Source organism: Haematobia irritans, chromosome 3 (genome assembly GCF_050003625.1).
Source record: "Haematobia irritans isolate KBUSLIRL chromosome 3, ASM5000362v1, whole genome shotgun sequence".
NCBI lineage: Eukaryota > Metazoa > Arthropoda > Insecta > Diptera > Muscidae > Haematobia > Haematobia irritans.
The window spans coordinates 133,745,108-133,772,885 of NC_134399.1; the positions used below are offsets into that span (position 1 = coordinate 133,745,108).

Below are 27,778 nucleotides of genomic sequence, written 5' to 3' on the forward strand. Positions count from 1 at the left end.
AAAGGTCCGTCGAAAATATGACAAGATCGCGATTATCTGACAAAAATTTGGATGCTGCGATATTTTTACTTAAATCGAAGTACAAAAGGATTATCACAAGTATACGAAAATACGCCTAATCTAACCTAATCCTTAAAATGTTTGCTGAGTAAGATTGCGATAAGAAATGGCTTTTTTCATTTATTTTTTTTTTCGCTAAGTATGATAGCAATTTAAAATTGCTTTTAAATTTACTCTTATGTTCTTTTGTTGTTAATAAAATTGAATTAATTAAATAAATTGGTTTAATGTACAACAATTTTTTGGCGCTGTAAATTGTAATTAATTAAAATATTTAAAGAATCCCGAAAATTTCGGGATCCCGAAAAAAATCTCGAAAAATCCCGGGATCCCGGGATTCAATATTTTGAAATCCCGAATCCCGGGATTTTTAAAAATCGATCCCGAACGACAGCCCTAGTTATCATGCTGGCCTATGGTTTGGCTTGTGTGCTTTGTTTGAGAGTGAGAGAAAGAGCATGGAAAGACCCCAAAAGGCAAGCAAGCAGTCAAGCCAATGTGTATCGTCTGCCGCCGTTGTCGGCCTAGCTGTTGTATATTGTGTATTCAGTCGGTTTGCTACAATCAAACGAACCGAACATTTTCTTTTGAAACGGCGATACTCTGGTTCAGTTCAATGCGAACGTGAGAACGGTGTGGACGTGCCAAAAATACTACGCGGAACATCGTAATAATAAATAACAAACAAAACTCAAAGAAAAATTTTATTATGAACAACAACAAAACTTATTACTACTAAAGACCAGCTAAAGAAAATTAATAACAAACACCACATTTTCACACACAATCAATTCGCAAAGAATTTTTTTTTCTATGATAATTACAAGAAAATGCAACCAAACCGAAATAATTAATTATGATGCATATTTTATGTTCGGTATAAAAAATATATATGAAATGAGTGCAATTATTATGAAATGAAAATAAATTATTATAATTTTTCTTAAAAAGAACCTACAAATAATTGTCAATCCCCCCAATCAATAAAAAAAATCTTCTAAAAATAAACTAAAATTAGAAAAATAAAAATTTCCTCAAACAAAAAATTAAAGCCTAAAGAAATTTCAAAAGTCCTGGATTATTTTGAAAATTTCTGCTTTAAAAAGTATTTGAAAAAAAAAAACTTTCTAAAAGTTTTGAAAGAAATAATTGTTTTACAAAATAAAATTGTTTACATAAAATAAAAACAAAAACCTTTTTCTCTCTAAAAACCATTTATGTGTTTTTTTTGGAATTTCTGTTAAGACTGTGATTTTCTTAAAAAAAAAATCCCTTACTACAAAAACCAAGAAAAATCTCTTAAAAATTTTTGTTGAGCCAAATAAAAACATCACTTTATTTGCAATTGTGGTTTACCTTGCATTAACAACAATCACTTAATAAACAAAAGCAAAAACAAACCTAAGCATTATTATTATTATCATCACACCAATTGAACAGAAACCAAAACTTAAAAGCAAAAAAAAACATTGTGAATAGAAAGAGAGAAAAACCTCAATACAAGAAAAAACAACAACAATATATTTAAAACATAAGCATATAAAAATTGCGTTTGTGACTGCAAAAAAATTGTTTAGCAAAAATGCAACACACATACATATGAAGTGGAAAAACCAGTTAATATTGATATAGTGCTCATAAAAGTATTGTGAGGAAAAATAATATAGTTTCCCCACTTTAGCAATTAAAGCAATTAAAGGGAAAAAATCCCTCGATTGTATCTAAAAGATATTCTAAAACATCAAATGCTATCAATAAAACAAAAAACAATAACAACAACAACAAACACATACTACGGTTAACAACGTCAAGGTATTTCCCCCTATCAAAAGTGTGACGTTACAAATTAAAAATCATCACGAAAAAAACCAAACAACAACAAACACCATCATTTATCATCATCACAATCCAACAACAAAAGAGTTAGCATCCAAGAACAACAGTGTCGTTAGTGTATTCATTGCTGTCGTAGTCATCTTCACTACTGCTTTGGCATTAATACCAAATTATAACAACAAGAACAAAGGTAGCAGAGTGTAGAGCAAAAAAAAAACGAAACGCAAACTCAACACACTTTACAAACAATTATCAATCATTAAGCAAAAGAGAGTCCAAGCAGTGAAGCCTACTTCTTGGGGTAAGTGAGTGAGTAAATAAATCTCTGGAGAGAGAAAAGTGAAGAGAAGTGACAACCACTTGGCTGGTAGACACCAAGCAAGCAAACCCCAATAGAAATATAACTAAAAGAGAATAATCTTACATTTATCTCTTGAGAAAAACAAAAAAACAACAACCCAATAACCGACAGACGAGAGAGAAAGTGTGGTGGCGATAGCGGCCAACAAACAAGCGACCCCAAACAAGAGTAAAATTTATAACGGTTTCTTAAAAAAAAACGCACACACAGCTTACCTCATACAGCCAAGTTCTAACGTTCAACACTCAGCTCCCTGCCCATTCTCCTCTACTAAAATCTAAGGGGGAAGAAAACGAGGAAGACACACACAAGCCAAAGGCCGCAATAACAAAGACAACTTAAGACTATTGTAGAAAGAAGTCCCTTCATCCCAAAACAAAAACCCCACCCCACCAAAAACAAAACACAAAGCCAAACCAAAATGACCTTGCCCAGCATAACACCCAACAATCAATGCGACGATGATTCGGATATGTTTGGACCACCACGTACCTCTCCATATCATCATCATAGATCGCGTGTGCCCATGATTTCACCCAAGCTGCGTCAACGGGAAGAACGCAAACGTATCCTACAGCTCTGTGCCCATAAATTGGAACGCATAAAGGACTCGGAAACAAATTTGAGACGCAGTGTATGCATCAACAACACCTATTGCCGTTTAACCGATGAATTGAGACGTGAAAAACAATCCCGCTATTTGGCCAATTTACCAAGGTAAGTATTTGTATGAACAAACAACTAACACATGCACGCACACACGCACGCATAGTGTGTAAATCGAGTTTAAGATAGGCTTTTTGTTTTTGGTGAAAAAAAACCCCCAACTGGAAAATATTCATAGAAAATTTCCACAAAAAAGAAAATCGCAAAATAAATAAAAAACGCAATGAGAAATATAAACGTCATTACCAATGGCATTGATTAACATTGCCATAATTAAAATACAACCATGCATGCATAAGGCGTACACACTCGGAGTCAAACACTATACAACAAAAAACAAAACAAAAAAAGATATACGACATATATACACACGTATGTACATACCTTTGTACGACGTACTTACATGTGTATATTTGTTTAAGTATAAGTCGTAGTAGTTTCCTCATCTGACTGATGTTAATGTGGTTGCTGTTGTGGCTGTCGATGCTCTATAGTGAAAATCATTGTCCGCATATATTCAATGAAACAAAAAAAAAACACAGAGCTAGCGATAACGGCAACGAAGACTAGGAGAAGAAGAAGCAGCAGCTCAACTCAATCTCACTAAACGAGGAAGAAGCAGCAACAGTAGCTTTTGTAGAGTTTAGTAGGGGTTTTTTTGTGTTACAAAAAAAACTAATAATTTTGTTTTTCTTTATATGAAGATTTGTGTTTTTGTTTTAAGGTTAGGTAATGACTGCCAAATAGCCAACTACTAAGAGTTTGATTCAAAGCCTGTGTTGACTGTCTTCTTTTTAATTTTGTATTTCGTCATTTATGCAGTGTTGTATTTTAATGAAGGTTAGGACGATAACAAAAACACCAACAACAACAAAATGAGATACACAGAGAACATATTGAAAATTGACAAAATGACATATGTGCCCTCTTCTTTATTTGCAAATTAAGGTGAATAATTTATGGAAATATATTGATTTGGATAAACATAAAAAAACAAAAAATTAAATTGCAAGTCTTAGTTTATGGGCTTTTGTATACAAGAGCATTGAGGTCGACTCTCTCCACAAATTTTTATCTAAATTAATTTGTAATATGTATCACAAGAAAAAATAAAAATACATTGTACATTAGAAAAAAAATTAAAAAAATATGAAATCATTACAATTCAAAAAAAATTAGAATAAAGCTTTTTAATTTAAAAACCAACTAAAGCTTTTTATAAATCTTTTTTTATAAAAAAATTAAATATATCGGAAAAAAAGATATCGATTTTTTTTTCAATTTTTATATATGTATAAATAATATGTAAACACATAATGTAAAAATGGGGAAAAATGACGGATTCTGTAACCAATTCCAAATATTAAATATATATTAAAAATGAAATTAATTAAATGTATTTGTGTGTTATATCGCAAAAAGAAAAATATTCGTTAAACAACGTGATCTTTTTGTGAAGATATAAAAATGAAAAAAAAAAAAATATGTATATATGGAGTCGGTGATACTGTTGTAAATATTTTCTATTTTATTTTGTGAGCATCAGAGAGTAATAAGCGAAGAGAGAGAGAGTCATTGTTCTACTAAAACAAAAGCTTTCTTCAAGAGCTTTGTCGAAACCAGAGAAAAACTAAAAAGCTTCATTTTTCAAATTCCCATAAAAAATTGTAACAATTCAAAAAATAATAATTTTATTACCTTAAGTAAGTGATATTTAACATATTTATAAAATTAAAAATTTGTATTTTGTGTTTGTGATAAAGAAAAATTCATGTAATTTTGGTTTTTATTTTCAAAAGAAAAAAAAAATAAATAAAGATAATAAAAATTGAAAAAAAAAGAATTAGTTCATTGGCATATTATTTAAAGATTAAAAAAACGCTTGAATTACGTTTAAGATTTTACACAGCAAGTATTTTCTCTGATCAAGATTCCAAAGTGATTGTAGATTGGACCTGCTAATACAGGTCATTCCGTATCGAAAGGATATTTTAATTTAAAAAAAAATCCAACAACAAAAATTTCAACTAAAATGCTTTAGTCTCACAACAAATAAAAGTCCAAGTATGGTTTGTATTTGCTTTGCTTTTATGGCGCAAGCACAAAATAAACTCGTACGTACGTACGTACATCATTCGTATTCATAAATTATTAAGAATAATTAAATTATTTGCTTTTGTTTTTGTTGTTGTTGGGCTATGTGTTCAATGTGCCTACCATAGCAGAGCGAGAGATAGAGAACCATCAGTATGTATATATTTTACAATTAGCAAAAAAAATTAAAATAAACAAAGTGATCATTCTTTCTGAGAATGAAAAAAATTCAAATTAAATCATAAAGAAAACGTTTTCGTTATAAGAGATTTTTTTTTTTGTTAAAAAACAAAAACAATTCATTGGAATTTGTCGAATGGGGGTTAAAACCTATGTAAATTAATAGTTCCATTGAAATAATGGCAATATGGCCATTTATTAGTTTCCTCTGTAATTGCTAACGTAATGTCATGTAGCCGTGGTATTATAACAATAATGATGTCAGTGATTTACAAGGAATTGCTTAGGAATTTATAAATTAATTGAGGGGTTTTCCTCTGAAAGCAGCACAATAGCAGAAAGAATATAAGAAGCTAAGAAAATTCCCTGGTTTTAATTAATTCCACACAAAGATTTTGAGGAAATGGTAATTTGCCATAATATTTTTTTTAAGCGAAATTTTTTCATTTTTATAACTAATTCTTATTTTATGAAGAATTATTTATATAAATTTTGTTTATAGGAAATTTCTGGGAATATATTTTCACAAAACACTATGACTGTGAAAAGCCTTTTTTGATGGTGGGAGTTGAAATATGTAACATTGCAATGCAAAGTAAAGGCGATAGTGGATTATAATAAATTCAGGCCAAGCTCATGCCAACTCATTGTACAGTGAAACATACACTATATAACATATGAGGCCTATAAGGTAAAGACAAAAGGCCTTTATTGAAAATGTTTCATACATTTAGTTCGGTTTTTTTTTATGAAAAAAATGCGAAACTACAAAAAAATCTCTTTAAATTGTAACAAAAACTCTACAAAAATTTTCTGGTTCAATCATCAAAATTTTATTTGAAATGTCCATTCAATTATTTTTGTATTGCATTTAGGTTCGAGTTAAAAATTAAAATAAAAATTGCCTCAATTCTGTTTCAATTAAAAATTTTTTTGAATAATAAAAGCCAATATTTTCGCTGTCTTGGCTTATTACCTTTGTTTTAATTAAATGGCATTGGAATTAATTAATTGTAAAATAAATATACAATTAATTGCTATCTATTTGAATAACAGTATAACAGTTCTTTTTTGTAACCTTTTTGCTTTTACTCTCTAAAACGATTATTGAGGCCATTCATTTAAAAAGATATTCTCCCTATAGGGCCTCAAAACTTAGGCCTCTCACACCCAAATAACACTATCATCATCAGCATTGTCATATGAATATGTTTGCCAACAATTTAAATAAACAACAACAAAAAGCCATCAAACAAAATTCAGTCATATATCAGTAATACCCAGTGTACGTGTTATACGAATTGAGCACCACTATACACAATCCAACAATATCAGCAGGAGCTGTTTTAGTATACTACTTGTGGCAAAAAGAACAATAACAAAAACTACACATAATACACAGATATCACCATATATCCAACATGCAATGAGAGAGGACCGACCAATGCAAGTACCATAGGCACAAACAAACAAACATATGGTTTCAAAAAGAATCCCTCAAACAAGCAAAGCAATAACATAGTAAAGGCCCACAGACAGATGTAGGGGATCAACAGAATTACAAACAAAGGAACGAAGAAGAAGACGAAGGCAAAAAAAAGTTTTTTCAATGGACATGACATACCTATATAGACCATAAGACTATAGACTACTCACAAAGGCCACCCCATCCAGCTATTGAGCTAAACATTCATCCATATCAACATACATCAACATTGCTTACCGACAATATTAGCAGAGAGTTGGTTTTCATAAACTTAACAAACATAAAAAAGGCTTAAAAGAGGAGCTTTGCCCCTTTTAAAAACGAACGAACGAGCGGTAGTGGTAGTGAGTGTATGGTATACGAAACGAACAACGGTAATTTTTCAAACGAAATTTTACAACAAGCAACAACATAATCTCAGGGGAGTAAAAAAAGGAAACTGGCTCAAATGTTAGGCACATATACAGGCAAAGTCTAAAGAGAAGAGATACCATACACACAGCCATTAACAGAATTTACCATTTCTTATTAAGAGGTGAGCATAACATAATTAGTTTGTGGAGTAAATGGGGGGAAAAGGGGAAACGGATAAGTTAGTGTGCTAATGTTTATGAATCAAAATATTAAGTAGAACAAATTATTAAGACAAAACAATAGGAGGCATTGAGAGGATTTTGATTTAGAATTTTATAAACACTGAAAAAATATTATTTCGATATAGACATTTTGTTATATGTAGTTCTAAAGACGTTATTTAGAGTAAAGGTAAATAAATAGTTATTAATAGTATTTTTTAAATAGTCCCCAACTATAAAAAAACGCTATATTTATATTTAGCTACCACTAACCAATATTCGAAGGTAATAGAATTATTTACAATTTCAACATTGTATAAAAATAATCAGCTCAAATCTATAAATAGGAAGAAACAAAAAATAAAACAATTCGAAAATAGAATGCCACCAATACGGATGGCGTAAAGGCAAACACACATAGACATACATACCTACACACGTAGGGAGAGACGGACAAAACAATGACTTATTGTTGTAAGAAACAAACGTTAAAATGATCACGTTCCACTTGCAACACACAGAAGAGTAAGCAAAGTTAACAATGCCGTAGCCGTAGGAACGACAACATTAATGCCCTCTCTACTTCGCCTCCTCCTCCACCGTTTGTTCACCCCTGAAGCATTAAATCATATAAACGACTATGATGACTATTCAACTACGACTATATATCCAAGGCAAAAGTTACTCAGTCAAGCCAACAGCAGCAGCAGTAGTAGTTATTTCACAAACAACATTATCATCGTCATCCATACAATATCTCACAGTATGCCATTGCAGAACGATGGGGAAGCGCTGGTAAGCAACAACCTCCAAAAAAAAACACAAAATTACTTTGATATACAAACATTTATGCCAATATAAGTCTAACAACAATTATGATGATGATGATGATTATGATGATGATTATGATGTTGAGAGTTGATTGGCGTTGGCAAGTAAACAACATAGAGGACTAGTACGTTTTTTTTTTCTTTTTTTTTGTATTATTACCAAATAGAAAAACAAGGGCATTCCATTAGAGTTCATGTAGATTTTTGATGATGAAAATTTTGCTAACCATATGAAACGAAACTCATGTTTAAAATGTGTTTTAATTGGGAAATTACGAATTGTAAGATTTATTGTTGACATAATTGGTATTACTTTTTATAAGATATAAAATTATGTTTCCAAAGAAAAAAAGTATAACTGCCAATCATAATATAGAAAAGGTTATATTTTAAATTTTTTAAAGTAAAAATATTTATTTATTTATTGTTTTTTTTTTTTTTTTTTTTTTTGTATATTTGTTTTTCTATTGCATCCTATTGCATTTCTTTAAGCCAAAGGCTATAAATGATGACATTTTAAATTCCCTTGAGAAATAAAATATCCTTATTTCTTACAAATCCTAGGGGATCTCTTCCATGAATTTTTTTGCTATTTTAAAAGAGACAATCTTTTTATTTTATTCTCTATCGAACAGAAGAGTTATCGAAACAAAAAATACAAAACTTCTATTGACGAAAGCAAAAAAGTATAACAAACATTAGCTCAATGCACAATCTTCATAAAAGTAAAACAAATTCGGAAAAATAGCAAAAGTAAAACAAAAAACCTAAAAATAAAAATAACAAAACACACACACACACAACTTGAACACAAAACTTTTTCTAGCTTCAAAACGAAAAAAAAAACAACTAGGAAATATACAGCAACAACAACAAAACCTTTAAATAGCCCTGGACATAGCCACACAAACAGCGTTTGCCTACCAACCTAGTGCATAGAACCACCAAACAAGCAACCAATACAACAAAGACTACAACTCACAATTGAAGAAAAACTTAAATTCAGTCTTTAATCAGCAACAGTCTGGTTGGCAAAGCAAAGCAAAGCAATTTCAATGTAACCCAAACGAATACAAGCCGCCAAAACTACAACCCCCCCCCAACAACCCCGTCATCACTATTTAAACGACAGACTTTTTTGTGTTGCTTCCATATAGCCCCAATTCCCCATGCCAAACACAATCCTTCTTATTCACCATCGTCTTCTTCGATGGTTGTTTTCAACAAAAACAACCAAAAAAATGCACACATCGTTGTACTCCACTTGTACAAGTGGCAGTATTTGTAGTTGTTGCTTTTGTTTTGGGCTCCCCATGTTTGTTGCTTTGCTTCTCCCTCCAAGAGACCCCAATGTTTTGCCATACAGCTCTTACACCCCTTTTGAATATTCGTGTTGTCATCGAGTCCAAGTGCAAGCACAATCTGCAATCCAATACAATACAAACAAAAAAAAAAAACAACAACAAACTACACAAATAAGCACCAACATACACACTTATCCAGTTGAACTACTGAACATTAGTCTACTGTAGACGATGTTGATGACGGCGACGAATACGAAGGCTTCAACAATGAGGCCGTTAAAAATAAAAACGGAGCAAAGAAAAAACCAACTGCCAATAACTTTGAATGCGATGGTGTAAATGTGCGTTGTCTGCATCTTCTTATTGAAGATTGTATTTAAAAGTTGTAAATGAAAATTATAAAAAAGAATTCCAAAGCGTTGTTGTTCCGCTTATTACGTCGCCTTTGATTAAAATACCTTTAATGAATTTGGTGTCGGCACATCTTGCTGTTAATGTGTAGACGATAAGTTACCAATAAAAAGAGAATTTTTGTAGCATTTTTTTATTTCGTTTCAAGAAAAAAAAAAATACAATATTTAGATATATATTTAAATTAAATGGATTATAAAGTAACTAATTTTTAGTTATGTATGTTTTTACCCTACAAAAAAGTAGTAGTTTCCACATGATATAGTCGTTTCTATTACACATTCTGTCTGTACAAATAAACAAAAAAGCCAATTGCTTACCTTTATTATAACACACTTGTAATTAACTTCAAGTCTACGAGGAAAAAAATCATACACATTACTCCTGATGCTTAATGGATGACTTATGGAATATTAAAATGGTGGTGTTGTTGCTGTTACACTGGCAACGATAGATAGTAATATCTGTTTGGAAGCTTACTCCTTATAATTATAGATGCGTGTTACTCATTATTCTTGTTTTCGGCGTATGTATGTGTGTGAATCTTCTTCTCTCTCTCTCCCTCTCTTCTATGCTCTCTACCATGGTTCCAAACAAAATCTTATTGTACTCTTAGATATGTGCATATACAATGAATTGGCTGAGGGGTTTTTGGGGTTTGTGTGCAAAGCTCAAGCTTACAACCAACTTGAACATCGATCAATTAAGTTGTCAAGTGGTATATTAAAGCTGTGAGTGGATTATTTATTGACACGTTTGAGACATACCATTTGACCGCAATGATTCGGATTAGATATCAGAAGAATGGAAAAGATTGTAATTAAATTTAATGTGTGTATATTATTTTTTTTATTAACAAACGAATTTTAGTTATGGATATAGATTTCTTCATATATATCTAAAAGTTAGTCATAATATAAGAGTTTATACCAGCAATCCCCCATGTAAACACAGAGAAAAAGTTTTTTATTTCCATCATCCAATAAACCACATAGCCCATAATAACAGTTACTTGCTCATGATAGAAGTCGCCTCTTGCACCAGCCTTAATATTTTCGTGAAGTCTTTTTCAAAAGTTCCATTCAAAACCCATGAATAATTATCACATAAATTCTTGGCCATCCACACAAACAATAAAGTACACGTTTCTCAATTCAACAAATCCATTTACAACAAAAGCAAACAAAATGCCCTAAAGCAAATATTCATATGGAAAAGTATGAGCAAAGAGCAAAATGACCACTCTTACAATAAATAAAACTACTCTCCCCATAGCCCCAATATTACAAAAATACTTTATGTGGTGTATGAAAAGAGAGAGAGAGAGAGATCATAAAACATTTATAAAAACACAAATCACTATTATTTTACTACAAAGGCAATAATAATAACAACAACAATATGAGGCAGTTCTTGTTATTCTCTCTATCAAAGGCGCTCCTCTCTAAGTCTCTCTACTCTTATATCTCTTGTGATGACAGTTGCAAGTTATAGAGAAGAACAAACGAACTAACCATTTTAGTTATATTGTAACCATTGGGCTGGTAGCCGAAGTTGTACAACGAGGCGCCACTCGGATGAATAGCAATCGTAGAAACCATATGCTCGTTGTCTGTTGTCATTTTCGTATCCCCCACTTAACCTACCCATAAATGTTTTTCTTATTTCATAGTTTTGCGTAAACCAACCTTGATTGGTAACATAATGGTTTTTACTTTGCTTTAAGTATGACAGTCATACAGACATAATGTCAGTCACTGTGGTTAATGTTAATAATGATGTTGTAGTTGTTGTTTTATTATAGGCTTTTTCGTTTGTTTTTTTTTTTTTGCATAGCATAAAATCCACAACAAACAAAAAAATGGCAACGAGGACTGCGTTGGTAATTTCTCACAACAATAAAAAATAAAACTGTGTAAAACCTCAGTTGAGAATAATATTGTATTATAGGCATGCAGTAGAGAAATGACGCGCTTTTCTCATCATCTCTATGTACAAAACAAACGCACGGTAAAATGATGAAAGAGTTTTTGTTTTTCTTTTGTAATGCTATATGTAAGCGTTTTAAATATGCAAATAACTGGCGCTTTCGCGTGTACATATTTATTACACACAGTGTGGCAAAACAACAACAGTGTGTAGTAGGTGTGTTTGCATGGGCCACAATGAATATATGTATGTGTTTAGTTGTTGTTGTTGTTTTTCTTGTTCTGTTGGTCGGTTATCGCTTGTATGAGAAAGTAATCCCCACTCATAATCGTTGTGTGTACGATGACAAGAGTTGCCAGTTTGTGCTGCTATGCTGTGTGTGTGTCACATTATATTGTGGCATTTTGTTCCAAATGACTTTGGGCAGAGGGATGTGGGTGAGTGAAAAATATGCTAAAAGGTAGAGAAGTTTTCACAAACACATAAGAATCATTTAATGATTATCATCATATTTTAAATTGGGGTGGCGGAAAGGGATTGTGTTTTGTGTTATTACAATGGCTATTTGAGTTTTATGATTTTTCTATTTTAATTTTATGGAAAGAACATTTTAATAAAGGGGCGAATATGTCAACAGTTAATTAACAAAGAAGGATATTTTTAATAGCATAGTGAAAGGCTATCAGAAAAGAATGCAAAATAAATAAATAAACAAATACTAACAAAATGAAATTTTAGTTTCCACAAAAGTATATATGTACACATACATACTTAAAATATTATTGTTTAGTTTATTTCATCAATGAATAGTTTAAATCATTTTTTTTTTTATTTTATGAATGCATATAAATTATATGATAATTTGTAACTAATTAAAAATTAATTCTGTGAGCAAAGTCTTAAAAATAACAGGGAAAAATAGAAAAATTAAAAATATCATGTATGTATGTTTATTAATTTTTCTATTTTTCCCTGTCACTTTTAAGGCTTAACTTAATTAAAAATTAATTCTGTGAGTTAAGTCTTAAAAATGACAGGGAAAAATAGACAAATTAAAAATATTAGGAACACTATTCTTTGTTCTATAACATCTATACATTATATATTTATTATAAAAAAAAAATAAACAACAAATATTTTTGTTGAATAGGTGCTTAGATGGTCACTATTTCTAAATAAACTATATTTATTAAGTTCCCTTTTCCAAAAAAATGTTCTCTCTGTAAAACATATTCCACAATTTTTAAGCCCACGCATAAGAGTCCTTTTTGTGTCATAAACCATAGTCAAAGCTTGTAGATAAAATTATATCAATGGTTGTGAATATACACAATTGTGTGTGCGTGTATACGTTTGCAAAAATACATGTGTGGGGGTGCTGCTTCAATTTAAACAATACAAAACAAAAACCCACATATTGGCCTTTTACTACACTTTGGCATTTATGTTCAAAGTAAATGACGACAGTCGGCTAAATTCTTTTCTCTCCCCTCCCCACAATTTGTGTGATGCACACGACAACACATCAACAAGAACGACAATGATGTTAAGTACGATGAGGGGAAAAATACATAAAACCAACAAAAGCATCTAAAACCCCTAACCATTATTAATACGAACAACAGCAGCAACAACAACATTAACTACTCCGATGACGAGGGCTACGGTGTGTTTATGTATTTACGCTTCTTCCGTTTCCTCGCACACTCCAATACTCATACTCACTTAAGTAAACATCGCCCTCATATTTCCTTCGATTACACAGCACCAGCAAAATACACACACACACAAACTCATCACGGCTTACACTTACTTAGGCCCAACGTTTCCCTATGCATGAAATATCCGTGGTGTTGTGTATACAAACTCAAACATATACGCCTTAAAGCGCCATAAAGTATGCTCTAATAAAGAGATTGAAATTATTAAGGGCAAAAAATATTTGTTAACAAAAAACAAAAAAAAACTTTATTTTATTAGAATTATTGTGGTATTCATATCAATTGTGTTGCAAAACGCAAATTGTGAATTTAAATTAAACACAATTATGTGATTCTCTTAAACACAGGTGTCAATTAATCTAACGTTATATTCAAATAAATAAATAAACACTACACACCTATATATGTTATGTTATAAAAAAACGTAAACAATAAAAAACACACTCTCATATTAAAAGCAATAACAGCCAATAAATAGTCTATAACAAAAGATAGTTTCAACTAAAACTCTGGTAAAATTTCAAAACCAACAATAACACCACCCACCACACTAATTAAACTCATTATTAAATTTCTCACTTTTATACTTTACAGTATGTAAAGTTTACATTCATCAATATATGCGTGTAAGTTTGTGTGGATTTAATATTTCTCATTCTCTCTCTCTCTTTCTCTGTAATTCGTATTGAATATCTCTATGTTACTCTCATTTCATATACTTCGTGTTGCCTTTGTCCAGTACTCAGCTAATACTATTAGTTGCTTTGTACTCAAGATAAATACCACAATCCCCTCATTAATATTAGAGTCATTACTGTTTCATTAACAGAATTGTATTGGAAAGCTACAATACGGATAAGATATGTATGCACATATCTTAGGGTTGTTATGGACCCTAACGTATGGAATGTGATATACCTTGCTATTGCAAAATTAATTATTTAGTTACAATATTAGTCATATATCTGTTATATGTCCATAATGTTATAAATTCATATTTCTACTTTGCGTTTTTTTATAAAAAGGGACAAACAATATAAATAAATTCAGTATATTCCGTACTCAACCAACAATGACAACCTCCCCAGAAAATTTATGGCGATTTTATTATTTCATATTTATTTATTTAATCTGTTTCCCCTCCTTTACTACTTTTTACCCTACAAGACAAGATAACAACATTTCATACAATATTATGAGCTCTAAAAAACCTTACAAAACATTAAATTAAACGCTCATTTTCGCTCGATGATGTTGCTGTTGTATTTTGTTTATGTGGCCAAACGGACGTCTCGCTTGCCACCCCCTTTCAATCACTAATAGCAGACTAACTTGCCTGCTTGGTTATAAAAATCTACCGTAAAGTACTTCTCAAGCCTTAAGTAACGTGCCCAACATCAAACATGTCATGCATATACACACACAGAGAAACCTGATCGTTTTTGTTTTTCTTATACTTTTCAAAACGAAGAAGACGTTTTTCCTACTACACACAATTGCTGTCAAAGCCAATAGTCTAAGTAGATCCAAAAACCAAAAGAGGAGGGTGTAGATGGTGTAAGAAGAGGAAAACAAAAAATATTATCCAATGTTGCTCTATCATCGAACAACGTAGTATATTGTGCACTCTATACATTTTACATAAAATAAAAATGAATTTCCCCTTCATTTCCTTCCTCATAGTCGTGTCGTTTTATAGTCAATGGCATAGACATCGATGGGGTTTGTAAAGGAATGAAGCAAAAGCGGGGGTGCAGCGGGGTTATAATTTGGGTTTGTGTTGCTTTGCAAAAATCGCAATAAACAAATGGTATGACGACGACATAAAGTGAATCTGTTTGAAAAATGTATGTATTTTTGCATGTACGTTCTTTTTTCTCTTTGGAATTGGTCTCTGGTTCCCCAAGCTCTTTCATCATAAATTTGGGAAGGGGAGAGGGGGTGAAACCTAAAGAAGAGTAGCTCAACTCAAGCAACAGTAGCACCAGTGTTGCCAATTTGTATTAGAAAAAAAGATGACTTGTTACAAAATATGCAATGTAATGTATGTAGCACTAAGCAAATTCGATTTGATTACCTTGGCTAGATTAAAATCCAAAATAATGGAATTATTTTTCTTTGTGCTTTAGATTATTACAATAATCTAAAATAAACACAAAACCAATATGTTTCTCTACATATTAAATAGTTTAGCATTTATTCAATCGTATTTGACCTATTTTATAAAACTCTGTTGGCAACCCTGATTGTTAAAGGAGAGAAAGAATCAAGTGACAGACAGTATGCTCCAGCAGAGACAAAGCAGTAAAGCTACACCGTTTGTTGATTTGTATATTTTTTGTTAAAGGGTGGGGAGGGGGTCGTATATTGGAAGCAACCAACTTTTGTGGGGGTAAAAGAAAATCATTTAAAGCTTTTTTAGATTTACTTTGCGGTTGACTAGATTTGTGTGTTTGGGGTGTCATAATAGGAGAAACATACTCTATATAAACACAACTATAACTAATATTGAAAATGAAAATGTTACAACAGTTGGGGGTAACGCAACAAAAAAAAAAAAAACAACAACATGTGACTGTTTTTGTCATAATGTGTTACAACGTTATTGTTGTCATCACCATTCGTAAGAAGCGTGCGGTTTAGTTGTTTTTTATTATTAGTAAAATATTTGCAATGTATATTGGCATCACTATGTTATGTGATTATGGCTTACCTATCATCACAATCACAATGTTGTAATGCAGTATCATTCATAGAAATTGTAGGTTTTCTAATACATAAAAGAGATATGTATATAAATTTTGCAATATATATTTTGCATTGTTTTTAATTTAAAAATAAATATGGTTATTTGGAGAACACTTCCGGAAAATTTTATGGCCAGATGTTTTAGCAATGCAACCTTGTTAAACACAATGGGTCAATAATAAAGTGAAGTACATTGACAATAAGATCGAGAATAATGGGAATAAAAAAGCAATCGTTCGTATAAAAAGGGAATTTCATATCTATTTGTCTTTGTTTTCTTATATCATTCGTTAACTGGAACTATAGTCCATTGTCAAATCTGTATAATTAGCCCCTAAAGGCTATTGACTTTAAGGTTCATTGTTTATTTACATACATACATACATTTCATTGACAGAACGATAAAATGAGAGAAATCTGGAATATCGCGACGACATCGTAAAGTTCATTAACCAGTTTTATTATTATATAATGTATTTGTGTATTTATTTATTTATTAATTTTTTTTCTAAAGAAAAAAGTTCACTGATTTGACAAATGTTTTGTTTTTTTATTTATTTTGTACACCTATACTATATACGGACATATGAATGTTGTACAATTATATTTGTACTTGAATATGGGGTGAAAATAAAAGCCTAACAAGATAATGGCAACATTAGCCTCAAGTGTTTGCTATGAGGGAGGGTGTGGAAAATTAAACAAGTCAAGGTTCTATTTCGCACGCGTTTACCTATTTTAGTTGCGTATTTAAAAATAAATTAAACAAAACAACAACAGCAAAACTACTAAAAATTAAACAGGCGACATACACCACCAAAATAAGACAACAGGGGAAAAAATAAACAATATCACGGTTATCATTTATTCGCACAAAGGTGTACACTCTCATACCTCTATACATGGTATGAGATGTGGTGAGGTTGTTAGGTATGTCAATTTGAATTTTTTTTAAATTAATACAGATATGAGAGATTAGCAATATCAAATCAAATTCTGAAATTCTATGTCTGAAGTATATATTTTATTTATTAATTAGTTTAACTTTTTTATTACTGACTAATATATGTAATCTTTAAATTTCCATTGTTCTGGTTCTGCCATCCCTATATAATGAGATAATTTGAAAAGTGAATGAGAGAGGGAGAGTGAGAGCATTGCATAGGTGATTCGTATGAGTGTTTGCAAAGTCATAACAAGTTGTTATCGTATATATTCCGAAATACCAACACACATTAAGCCATTGAAATAATCAACCAAACCAAGCAACCAACCAACCAACCAGTCGGCTAACCAACCAAGCAGAGCCAACCTATTAAATTATCTCAACCCAAACGCTAACAATGATTAAAAGTTAATTTTTTATCACTTTGTCTGTGTGCCTTTTTCTGCGGTTTCTCTTGTTTTTGTTGTTACTGCTGCGTTTTTGGTTGCCGCTAAAGCTGTTGCGTCGTTTTGGGGTATATACAAGTCAATAAACGACATTGAATTTTGATTGTTTATAATAAATACAGAGATGGATAGATAGATGAATGATATGGGATGGTATGGGCTAGTTTGCGAAAGGGGGAAAGAATAGAGGGCAGAGATAAAAAAAGAATGGGGAGTAATAAAACAAAAGACAATTCCATTGTAAAAACAAAATGTATTGCAATTTCTTAGGTTGTTTACGTTTATATTTTTTTTTTATCAATATACATATTTGTTTTATGAGCATTATTATTAGAAATCTAGCACAATAAGTGATAAGATTATAATTTTATATTTATTTAGAGATATGCTTTGATTTTATTTTGCGTAAACAATACCAAATAAGGTGGGCGGCGTTTGACATGTCATTGACTCAAACCGGATATAAGTATGAGAGCACACATACTCACACGTACTTTCATACAAAGTCAAGCAAACGAGTGTTTAATTTGCATACTCACATCAAATTTGCTTATTACTGCTCTCAACACATTGACTTTCAATGTCATTACTACTAGTGCTGCTTGTTGTTGCTTGCTTGTTAAATGATTGTTTTCGAACACCTGTCACCGTTAGGTGGTCTCTTTCAGTTTTCACCCCACCCCTCTCTCTATGGCTCATTCAGTTTCTCTCCGGATAATAAAATACTAGAGGTATTTAGGTTAAATAAATAGTGTATTCATTTCTTAAAGTCCTTCTATGGAAGAAGGTCTTGGCAAGTAAACTATAGATGTATAATGACAACAACAACAAAAATGAATATTAAAACAAAATAAATGTAGTTCAAGGTTACATTAGGTTCTGTGGTGTAGGTTAGGTTATTACCTACACAATTGTGTATTAATATATATTATTGTGTACATTTTCTTTGAGGAAATAATTTTCTTGACAACCTGATGTCATTCCAAAGAAAATACAATTTCAATTTAAATGCTAGTCTTAATATTATTTTTTATCTGTCTCCTTGTTGTTACACGCAAACAACACACACTCACACAAAGTTAAAGCAACAAAGAAATTATAAAAAAAAAAAATTGAATACAATTTTATTTTCAATTTGTTGATTACAAGTACATGTACTCATGCCACTTATAATTTTACAAACATATACACCCACAACGGCAGTTGTCTGATCTTCTCTTCTGTTCTTCTTCGTTTAGTGGCTCTTATGAAAGTTGTGTTGGTTAACGCTTTTGAGTACATGCGTTTGTGCAAATGCTATGTCTGTCTGCTCTTCTTCTCCATCACTGTCAATAACATCATCCTCACTTAAATGTACGAGACATATGCGAGGCTTAATTTCATATTCGAATCACAGAAACATAATCACACAAACACACACACACACGCAAACATCTTTGTTTCGGTGATTTTGTGTTATTTTTTCACGTTTCAAAGAGATTTACTACTGCAAAAAATAATAAAGCTATATCTGTGGTCAAGAGACTAACTAACGGTCGTTTATGTTTACCTATGCCAAGTGAAAATTTTGCAATGTGCTTAAAGCTTGGGTAGTTGCCGTTTCTTGAGTTTAGTTTTTTTTCTTCTTTCATAAAACATGGTGCTATTGTTGTTGCTGTTTTCATTACCAAACAACAAATAACGTTTAAAGCATAATAATGTTGTGCGTGTGTGTGTCTGTGTATATTTCTGATGGTACAACAACAATTACTTTCGCTTTCAGTAAAAACATTAATATAACCAGAAGAAGACAAAACAACAAGATATATACTGACATTTTGAAGAAACAACAAAAACATGGTTTTAAATCATGTTGAATTTTTTAGAAATCAATTCAAAGCTAGCAAAAGTCCAAGCAGCACACATACAGCAGCACAATATACACATATTTTATTTAAATTTATATTTTTAAAGAAGAGAGCGATCAAAAGAATGTATGAGAAGAAATTATTTTTTTTATTTGTTGTGGATAATTATAATACAGAAACATGTTTTATTTTTATTTCCGGTTTAATATCAGATTAATTAAAGATTACACCTGGGAGAAGTTCTGTAGGCAAAACACAAATAATTATAATAAAATAATCTACATTACTAATACAAAAATATATGTACATAAATTCATTGTGATAGGTGTAGAAATGACACGAAAACACATACTACAATTTATTTTTAAAAAGTTAAACTACAAAAAACATATATATATATATATATATATATATATATATATATATATATATATATATATATATATATATATATATATATATATATATATATATATATATATATATATATATATATATATATATATATATATATATATATATATATATATATATATATATATATATATATATATATATATATATATATATATATATATATAACTGTACCCCTCCCTGTCTTATCATAGAACCTTTGAAGAAACAGTTAGTGTTTTACATTCAAGATAGTTGGCAATACTGTTTTCGTAATGAAACCACTTTTACCAAAAACCAACATTTGTATAATACAAAAAAAAAAAAAAAAAAATAATAAACATTTTATTCCTTTAATAAAATTAATTAATGTAAAGCATAAAACTTTTTTACATTTTTATCCCATGTTTTTTATATCGAAATTTGTGGATGTTTTTTTTTAAATTCAATTGTAGTCAACGGTTTCAGTGATAGCAGCTTGTTAATACTTGTTGTCTAATGTTGCCAACTTCTTTTATTTGTTATTTTAAATTTAAAGCGGAAACAAAAGTTATTAATATTCATCAAGGGCTTTGATTAAATTTTCTATAGCAATTTTATTAAAAAAAATAACAGTTTATAAAAAAAATAATTACAACTTACACACATGTTGTTCTTCTTATTAATTATAATTAATTACTTAAAGTTAATAGATCCTTGTCTATATGTATTCTTTCACTTCCTGGACTTTTTGCTTCATTTATTAAATGTCTTTCAACCTTAAATTGTAAAGATTATAATTAGCCATGTTTTGATAAAATTGGAGATATCATTTCTTACGTTTTTGTTTTTTTCTTGATTTTCTTGTAATGACATGTTCTTTTTTTATGTATTTGCCAGAGCAATTGACCAGCGTTAGCGGTCATTATCATTACCGTTATGTTAAGCCTAGCATTTATAGTTATAAAGTAAGGCATCCATCTTATCATGAGGTACAAGCAAGAGTGGGATGAAGGGGTTTTTACACATTAACCGCTTAACAATATGAACGTACCATCATTGCCATTACTGAGGTTCACCATTGTAATACTACCAAAGTAATTGCTTAGGGGCAGTTGCAGTTTTTTGCTCTCTCTCTCTCTCTCTCTCTCTCTATCCATTACACCATACCATGGCGTACATTACATTATTAACCTGTCTTAATTTTCTAACGTCTTTGTGAAAAAAGTGTATAATTTTCTACACTACCTTCAGTAGTTTCTCTAGCCTCAGAGCATAACAAAATAGCTTGCCAACGAGTTGAGGTCGATTTTAAGCCATCCTATTTTTTTTGTAGACATGCACATATACTATTCAAGCGTCCAATAATTTTATGTGTTTATAAAAACAAAACGCATTGGCTTTCTACATTATATTGTAAGCTTTGGAGAAATGTGATTCTCCCCCAGGCAATTGAAGAAGAAAACTTATTAAATTTAATTAGGGGGTTCTGCAACTTCTATTTTTAATTGTTGATAGCAAAGCAAAATACTAAAGTCATCATTATGTGTTAAAAGAAATACATATCTCATGAGACAGTGTAGTTTATTGTGGTTGGGGGGTTCTTGTTCTTTGACAAATTGTTGACACAATTGAAGGGAATTAATATTAATCCATATTACTAATAAAAAATATAAATTCATGTTGGTATGGTGCAGAATGACACAAAAAACACAAACTATGTTTTGATAGAAATAACCGTACCCCTGTCTTATCATATAAGCAATCAAGAAACAGCTAGTTTTAATATATTACATTCAAGATCGTTGGCAATACTGTTTTAGTAATATGTAAAGGGAAATTTGTATTTACCAGTTTTACCGTTATTTTTGCTGGCAACATCAACACGTGTAATTAGATCAAAATTATTGGCAACACGTAACATGAGTTGACGGTACATAGTTCATGAAAGCAAATACAGGGTGGCATAGCCGAAAAAGTTACCGCCAATTTTATTCTATATTACCTGCCATATTTTTCGAAGTTTATCAGAGAATTAAAATCTTGTGTTGTGTATAAAAAGACAACATTTTTATTTAATTTTTAATAACTTATTGCGAAAGATTATAACTAATTTTGACATTTTCTTTTTTTTTTGCAGAACTGAAAATAAACCCGAATCCGCTCGCGATAATATATTCAATCCCTACAATAGCTGTAGTCTAGATCAACCTTTGGTCAAGTCGCAATCAACATCCAGCCATCAACAAAATGAAAACAACAACAACAACAATTCTCAAAATCAACAAAATTCCATGCAAAAGAATGAAAACTCGTCAGCCACCGTCAATGCATCATCACCGTTAGCCTGCAGCCAACAGAATCATAATTCCTTGACCATTTCATCGTCATCACTGCATCACAATGGAACGGAGGAGACATTAAGCAGCTGTGCTCTTAACGATGTGGGGAATACTAATTCAAACTATTCGTCATCAAATGCTAACAATAATAATAACAACAACAATACTGTCAACAATAACAACAACAACTTCAATTCGCCAATACGCAAACGTTGCATGTCCTCCAATAACATTGATAAAGATCTCGAAATACTTGATCGTGAATTGAATGCCATCAATTCACCTATGCCTATGATTGATCCCGAAATCACGCAAGGTGCTGAGCAATTGGAAAAGGCTTTGTCATCGCGTAAGCGACAACGTAGCGAAGATGAAAGCGATCGTTTGGTACGTGAGGCCCTAACACAATTCTATATACCGCCGCAACGTCTAATATCGGCGATAGATGATTGTCCCTTGGATATGGTAAATGTGGGCAGTATTTCCCCCAAACGACCGAAAATGTCCGGTGCACCAAATGATTTGGATTTGGAATTTGATATGAATCAAAATCAAAAGGATTTCGAAGTGATTATGGATGCCTTGCGTTTGGGTTCGCCCAGTCCAACACCCAGTGTGGGCAGTGATAGTTGTGGCCAGGCAGCCATGATGAGTGAATCGGCTAATGTATTTCATAATTTGGTGGTAACTTCATTGGAAACATGAAAATTCCAGTAAAGCTATAGTCTAATTATAAGATATATAGAGAAAGAAAAACAGCGAATACTATAAGTTACACACAGAGAGCGAGAAAGAGGAATATGCAATGTGTATATATATATATAAAGAGAGGAAAAAAGGAGCAAATATAATTTGCTAGCCAAGTTTTTAATTTTGTTTACTTATCTTCTCAAAAACTAAAAAAAACTCCTTATGCATACCATTGAATTGGAAAGCAGACTATAGGAAAAATGTTTTTATTCTTTTTGTAAAACAAGAGCTTACCATGGTAAAACGATGAGGTGGTATCAGTGAAAGAGCTGTTTACATTATTTTCAACTGTTGTATTCTCCAAATGTCAAATTTGCCTTTTATTTTTCGTAAAAACAAAATCTACATAATCATATTTAACAACATTATGTAGGTAAATTCACCTAAAAGATACAAATTTACTAAAACTTTTAATTCAGTCTAAATACAAAAATGTTTCTGTTTTGATGTTGAGAGAAAAACAATTTAATTTCGGTTGAAAAAATGTTCCATGCTTTCCTATCACCATCACCAAAATCCAAACATTCTCTTTTTTTAAATTGTATTGAGAGGAAAAAAAACTTAAAAATATATAAAACTTTAAAATATTTAGCAAAAACTTATTACAAAAAAAAAAACAAAAAAACAAACAATAAAAAATATTATTATAAGATTGTAGTAAAAACAAAAACAAGCTTAAATTTATATACTTAAATGCTTCAATTTTTATATAGCAAAAAAAAAAAACAAACGATACTATTAAATACACACAAAAAACACCGCGCTTCATATACTATGTATGTATGTATTGTACAGACAATTTACTTGTATAAGTTTCTAACTTAGTTAAAATTCAATCAATAGAAACACACATATACATGCCTACAATTAAGATTTGCGAAAAACAAATATTTTTACTACTAATAATCAAAGAAATTATAGTCAAAACACAACAACAACTATAAAAGAAAACTGAAAAAAATGAAAATGAAAATTAAACTTTTTCTAAAGAAAATACACATACACACGAAACCCGCGATTTATATATATAAAAAAATACTCTCAAGAAACTGTTTATAAGCCACTCTGTTTTTTTCTTTTAGTTCCATGAAAAATAAGCTTTCAACAGCAAAATACTTATATAGTAAAGAAAAAACAACTAATTTTAAACAGTTTCCTAGTCACCTCTTCTCACCTCTACATACTAAATAGAAAGACAGACACCAACAACAATAATTATAATTTTCCTAAAAACCAATTCCACCAAAAAGCTAAAAAAATGTTAACAAAAATCATAACTGAAAAACCAATTGCTAAATGAGGAAAACAAAAAAAGGTTTCATTTTTTTCTAAAGCATTTGGCAACACTGTTTTCACAGATGTTTGAAAATTATTCTAATTCAATGCTCGTTAAAACATTATTTTTTGAAAGCATATTGAATTCAAATATTTTTCAAATATCTAAGAATTTGCATATATTTTGCAATTCAGTGCTGTATTTTCTACTCTTCACCATTATTTATCCCCAAAACGCCTTCGTTTTTTTTTGTTGTATATGTTCGAGGATAAAATCAAAATTAAACAAAAACAAACAAAAAACAAATTTGGTGAGAAAAAAGATACAAGATAAAAATAATCATTTTCTGGATAACAGTATTTCATAAAACATAACCGCATACAACCATTTTTTTGTTTTATAGATATATCTATTTTTTCTGTTTGAAAAAAGTGCAATTAGTATTTGGAGTAAAATTCAAGTAAATGTAACATTTAAAAGCCTCAACAAACATACAATTTTTTGTTGCAAATTAAAGAAAAATAAGAAAAACAACAAAAGTAAAAAAAAACCTTTACGAAAAAAAAAACAACTACACAACAACAACAAAAACAAACAACAACAAAGAGTAAAAAATACAATTTTTGGAACATTTGTAGTAATTTATAAAGAATTTAGAAATTGTTTATTTTCAAAATATGGCTGTGATAGTAATTTAAGTTGATAATTTTAAGAAAACAAAAAAACAACACCGAAACAACTCATACAACAAGAACAACAACAAATATCCCCAAAATCCCACAAAAATCAAAGAAAATCTTTGGACACAAACAACAACAGAGAAACACAACCACAACAACTAAAAAATATTAACAAAAAAGAAAGTAGTATAAAATTTATATTATATATTAAATAAAACCAACAAACAACAAAACGAAAAAACAAAACAAATCAAGTACATTATAACATTTACATACATACATTATATGCTTTAAATAAAATAAAAAAATCACAAAAATATAAAAAATAATAAAATATAATTTGTTTGCTTTGTATTTTTGATTTTTACTTTCGTTTTGCAAAAAAAAACATTGTTATTTACTTTCTTTATTCTTTCTTTTTGGTTAATTCTTCTTTTTAATTGTTGACAAAATTTAAAAAAAAAATCTTGAAAATGTGTTTTGTTTTTTTATTTTAGTTTAATTATGTTGCTGCCTTATATGAAAAAAACAACACGAAATAAAAATAAAAACATACTCGTTGAAAAACTTTCCAAAACAAAAACTTAGGTAATTTCATTTCGCATTTTGTTTTGTTATAATTTTTTCTTTAATTATTTTAGATTACAAAAAACAAAACAAAAATCTATAAATTTAAACTTACTTTAATACCTAAAAAAGGCAAAAGATTAACAAACCCCCAATTTGTATATTAAATAAACTCCCAAACAAAAAAAAAAATAAAAATAAAAAACAACTATATAAATCTAAGGAAAAAATACACAAAAAAACCAAAAAAATATATACTAATATCAAATCTTATGTATAATTGTAGTACCATTATACTATTTTTTGTTTTGTTTTATTTAGTTCCTTTCGAAGACGAGAGAAAAACTTAAACACTAAAACAAAATCCTTTATTTTTCCACAATTTATTATTATAAAGAGAATATATAGTTATTTTTTGAGTATATAGTGTAAAAAAAAACAATCATGTCAAAACAAACAAACTGCATAATGTTTAATTAATTTTTATCATTATTATTATTAATTAATTATAATTATACAAAATACAAGAAAAAACAACCAACCAACAACAAACAAATAATATTTACAAATACAACCAGAAAAAAGTTCTGCAGAAAAAAACCAAAAAAATTAATAAAAGTATTAAAAACTATTTCAAAAAAAAATCGTTGCCGTTTTTTTCTTTAACACTTCTTTAGGGTTGGGATACCAAATAGAAAATTGATTTTCTACTAGCGAAAATTTTATTTTATAGAATATTTTGTCAACATTTTCTTTCTATAGAAAATTTTGTCAACATTTTATTTCAATAGAAATTTTGTCACAATTTTATTTCAATAGAAATTTTATCAAAATTTTATTTCCATAAAAAGTGTTGTAAAAATTTTATTTCTATAGAAAATTTTGTAAGCATTTTATTTCTAGAGAACATTTTGTCAAAATTTATTTGTATAGTACTTCTTTAGGGTTGGGATACCAAATAGAAAATTGATTTTCTACTAGCGAAAATTTTATTTTATAGAGTATTTTTCAACATTTTTTTCTATATAAAATTTTGTCAAAATTTATTTCAATAGAAATTTTGTCACAATTTTATTACAATAGAAATTTTATCAAAATTTTATTTCCATAGAAAATGTTGTCAAAATTTTATTTCTATAGAAAATTTTGCACGCATTTTATTTCTAGAGAAAATTTTGTCAAAATTTTATTTCTACAGAAAATTTTGTCAAAATTCTATTTCTATAAAACATTTTGCAAGTATTTTATTTCTACAGAAAATTTTGTCAAAATTTTATTTCTATAGAAAATTTTGTCAAAATTTTATTTCTATAGTTAATTTTGTCAAAATTTTATTTCTATAAAAAAATTTGCAAGTATTTTATTTCTACAGAAAAATTTGTCAAAATTTTATTTCTATAGAAAATTTTGTCAAAATTTTATTTCTATAGAAAATTTTGTCAAAATTTTATTTCTATAAAAAATTTTGTCAAAATTTTATTTCTATAGAGAATTTTGTCAAAATTTTATTTCTATAGAAAATTTTGTCAAAATTTTATTTCTATAGAAAATTTTGCAAGCATTTTATTTCTATAGAGAATTTTGTCAATATTTCATTTCTATAGAAAATTTTATTTCTATAGAAAATTTTATTTCTATAGAAAAATTTGTCAAAATTTTTTTCTATAGAAATTTTGTCAAAGTTTATTTCTATAGAAAATTTTGTCAAACATTTATTTGTATAGAACATTTTGTCAAAATTTCATTTTTAAAGAAAATTTAGTCAAAATTTTATTTGTATAGAACATTTTGCCAAAATTTTATTTCTATAGAAAATGTTGTCAAAATTTTATTTCTATAGAAAATGTTGTCAAAATTTTATTTCAATAGAAAATTTTGTCAAAATTTTATTTCTATAGAGAATTTTGTCAAAATTTTATTTCTATAGAAAATTTTATTTCTATAGAAAATTTTGTCTAAATTCTATTTCTATAGAAAATTCTGTCAAAATTTTATTTCTATAGAAAATTTTGTCAAAATTTTTTCCTATAGAGATTTTGTCAAAATTTTATTTCTATAGAAAATTTTGTCAAACATTTATTTTTATAAAACATTTTGTCAAAATTTCATTTTTAAAGAAAATTTAGTCAAAATTTTATTTCTATACAAAGTACCTCTTAGTTGTATAGGAATGTTTCGGAAAATCGAAACATCAAGAAAAATCTACCATTTTTGGTAGAATTCTACCAACTTGGCAACCGTGAACATGAGCCGAGTCGCACCGCTGATTTTAGCCGCCGCCGAATATGCAAATTTAGCCGGTTAAAAAATTTAAGGATTTTAATTTTACTAGGTACGTATTCGTACCATTG

At 29.5% G+C, this 27,778-nt stretch overlaps 1 protein-coding gene across 1 annotated transcript; it reads left to right on the plus strand.

Moving 5' to 3' along the window:
* The first annotated feature begins 1,199 nt into the window (after nt 1-1,199).
* On the plus strand, nt 1,200-23,634 carry LOC142230281 (uncharacterized). The gene is made up of 2 exons (XM_075300931.1): nt 1,200-2,974; nt 21,953-23,634. The coding sequence occupies exons 1-2, from the start codon at nt 2,679-2,681 to the stop codon at nt 22,857-22,859; spliced, it is 1,203 nt and encodes a 400-aa protein (XP_075157046.1). The 5' UTR covers nt 1,200-2,678; the 3' UTR covers nt 22,860-23,634.
* Nucleotides 23,635-27,778: the final 4,144 nt, after the last annotated feature.

What these genes read in the sequence shown, in the direction of transcription:
- LOC142230281 (XM_075300931.1), top strand. Translation starts at nt 2,679, where the DNA reads ATGACCTTGCCCAGCATAACACCCAACAATCAATGCGACGATGATTCG. An exon ending in TATTTGGCCAATTTACCAAG is followed by an intron (nt 2,975 to 21,952) that starts GTAAGTATTTGT and finishes TTTTTTTTGCAG; the next exon opens with AACTGAAAATAAACCCGAAT.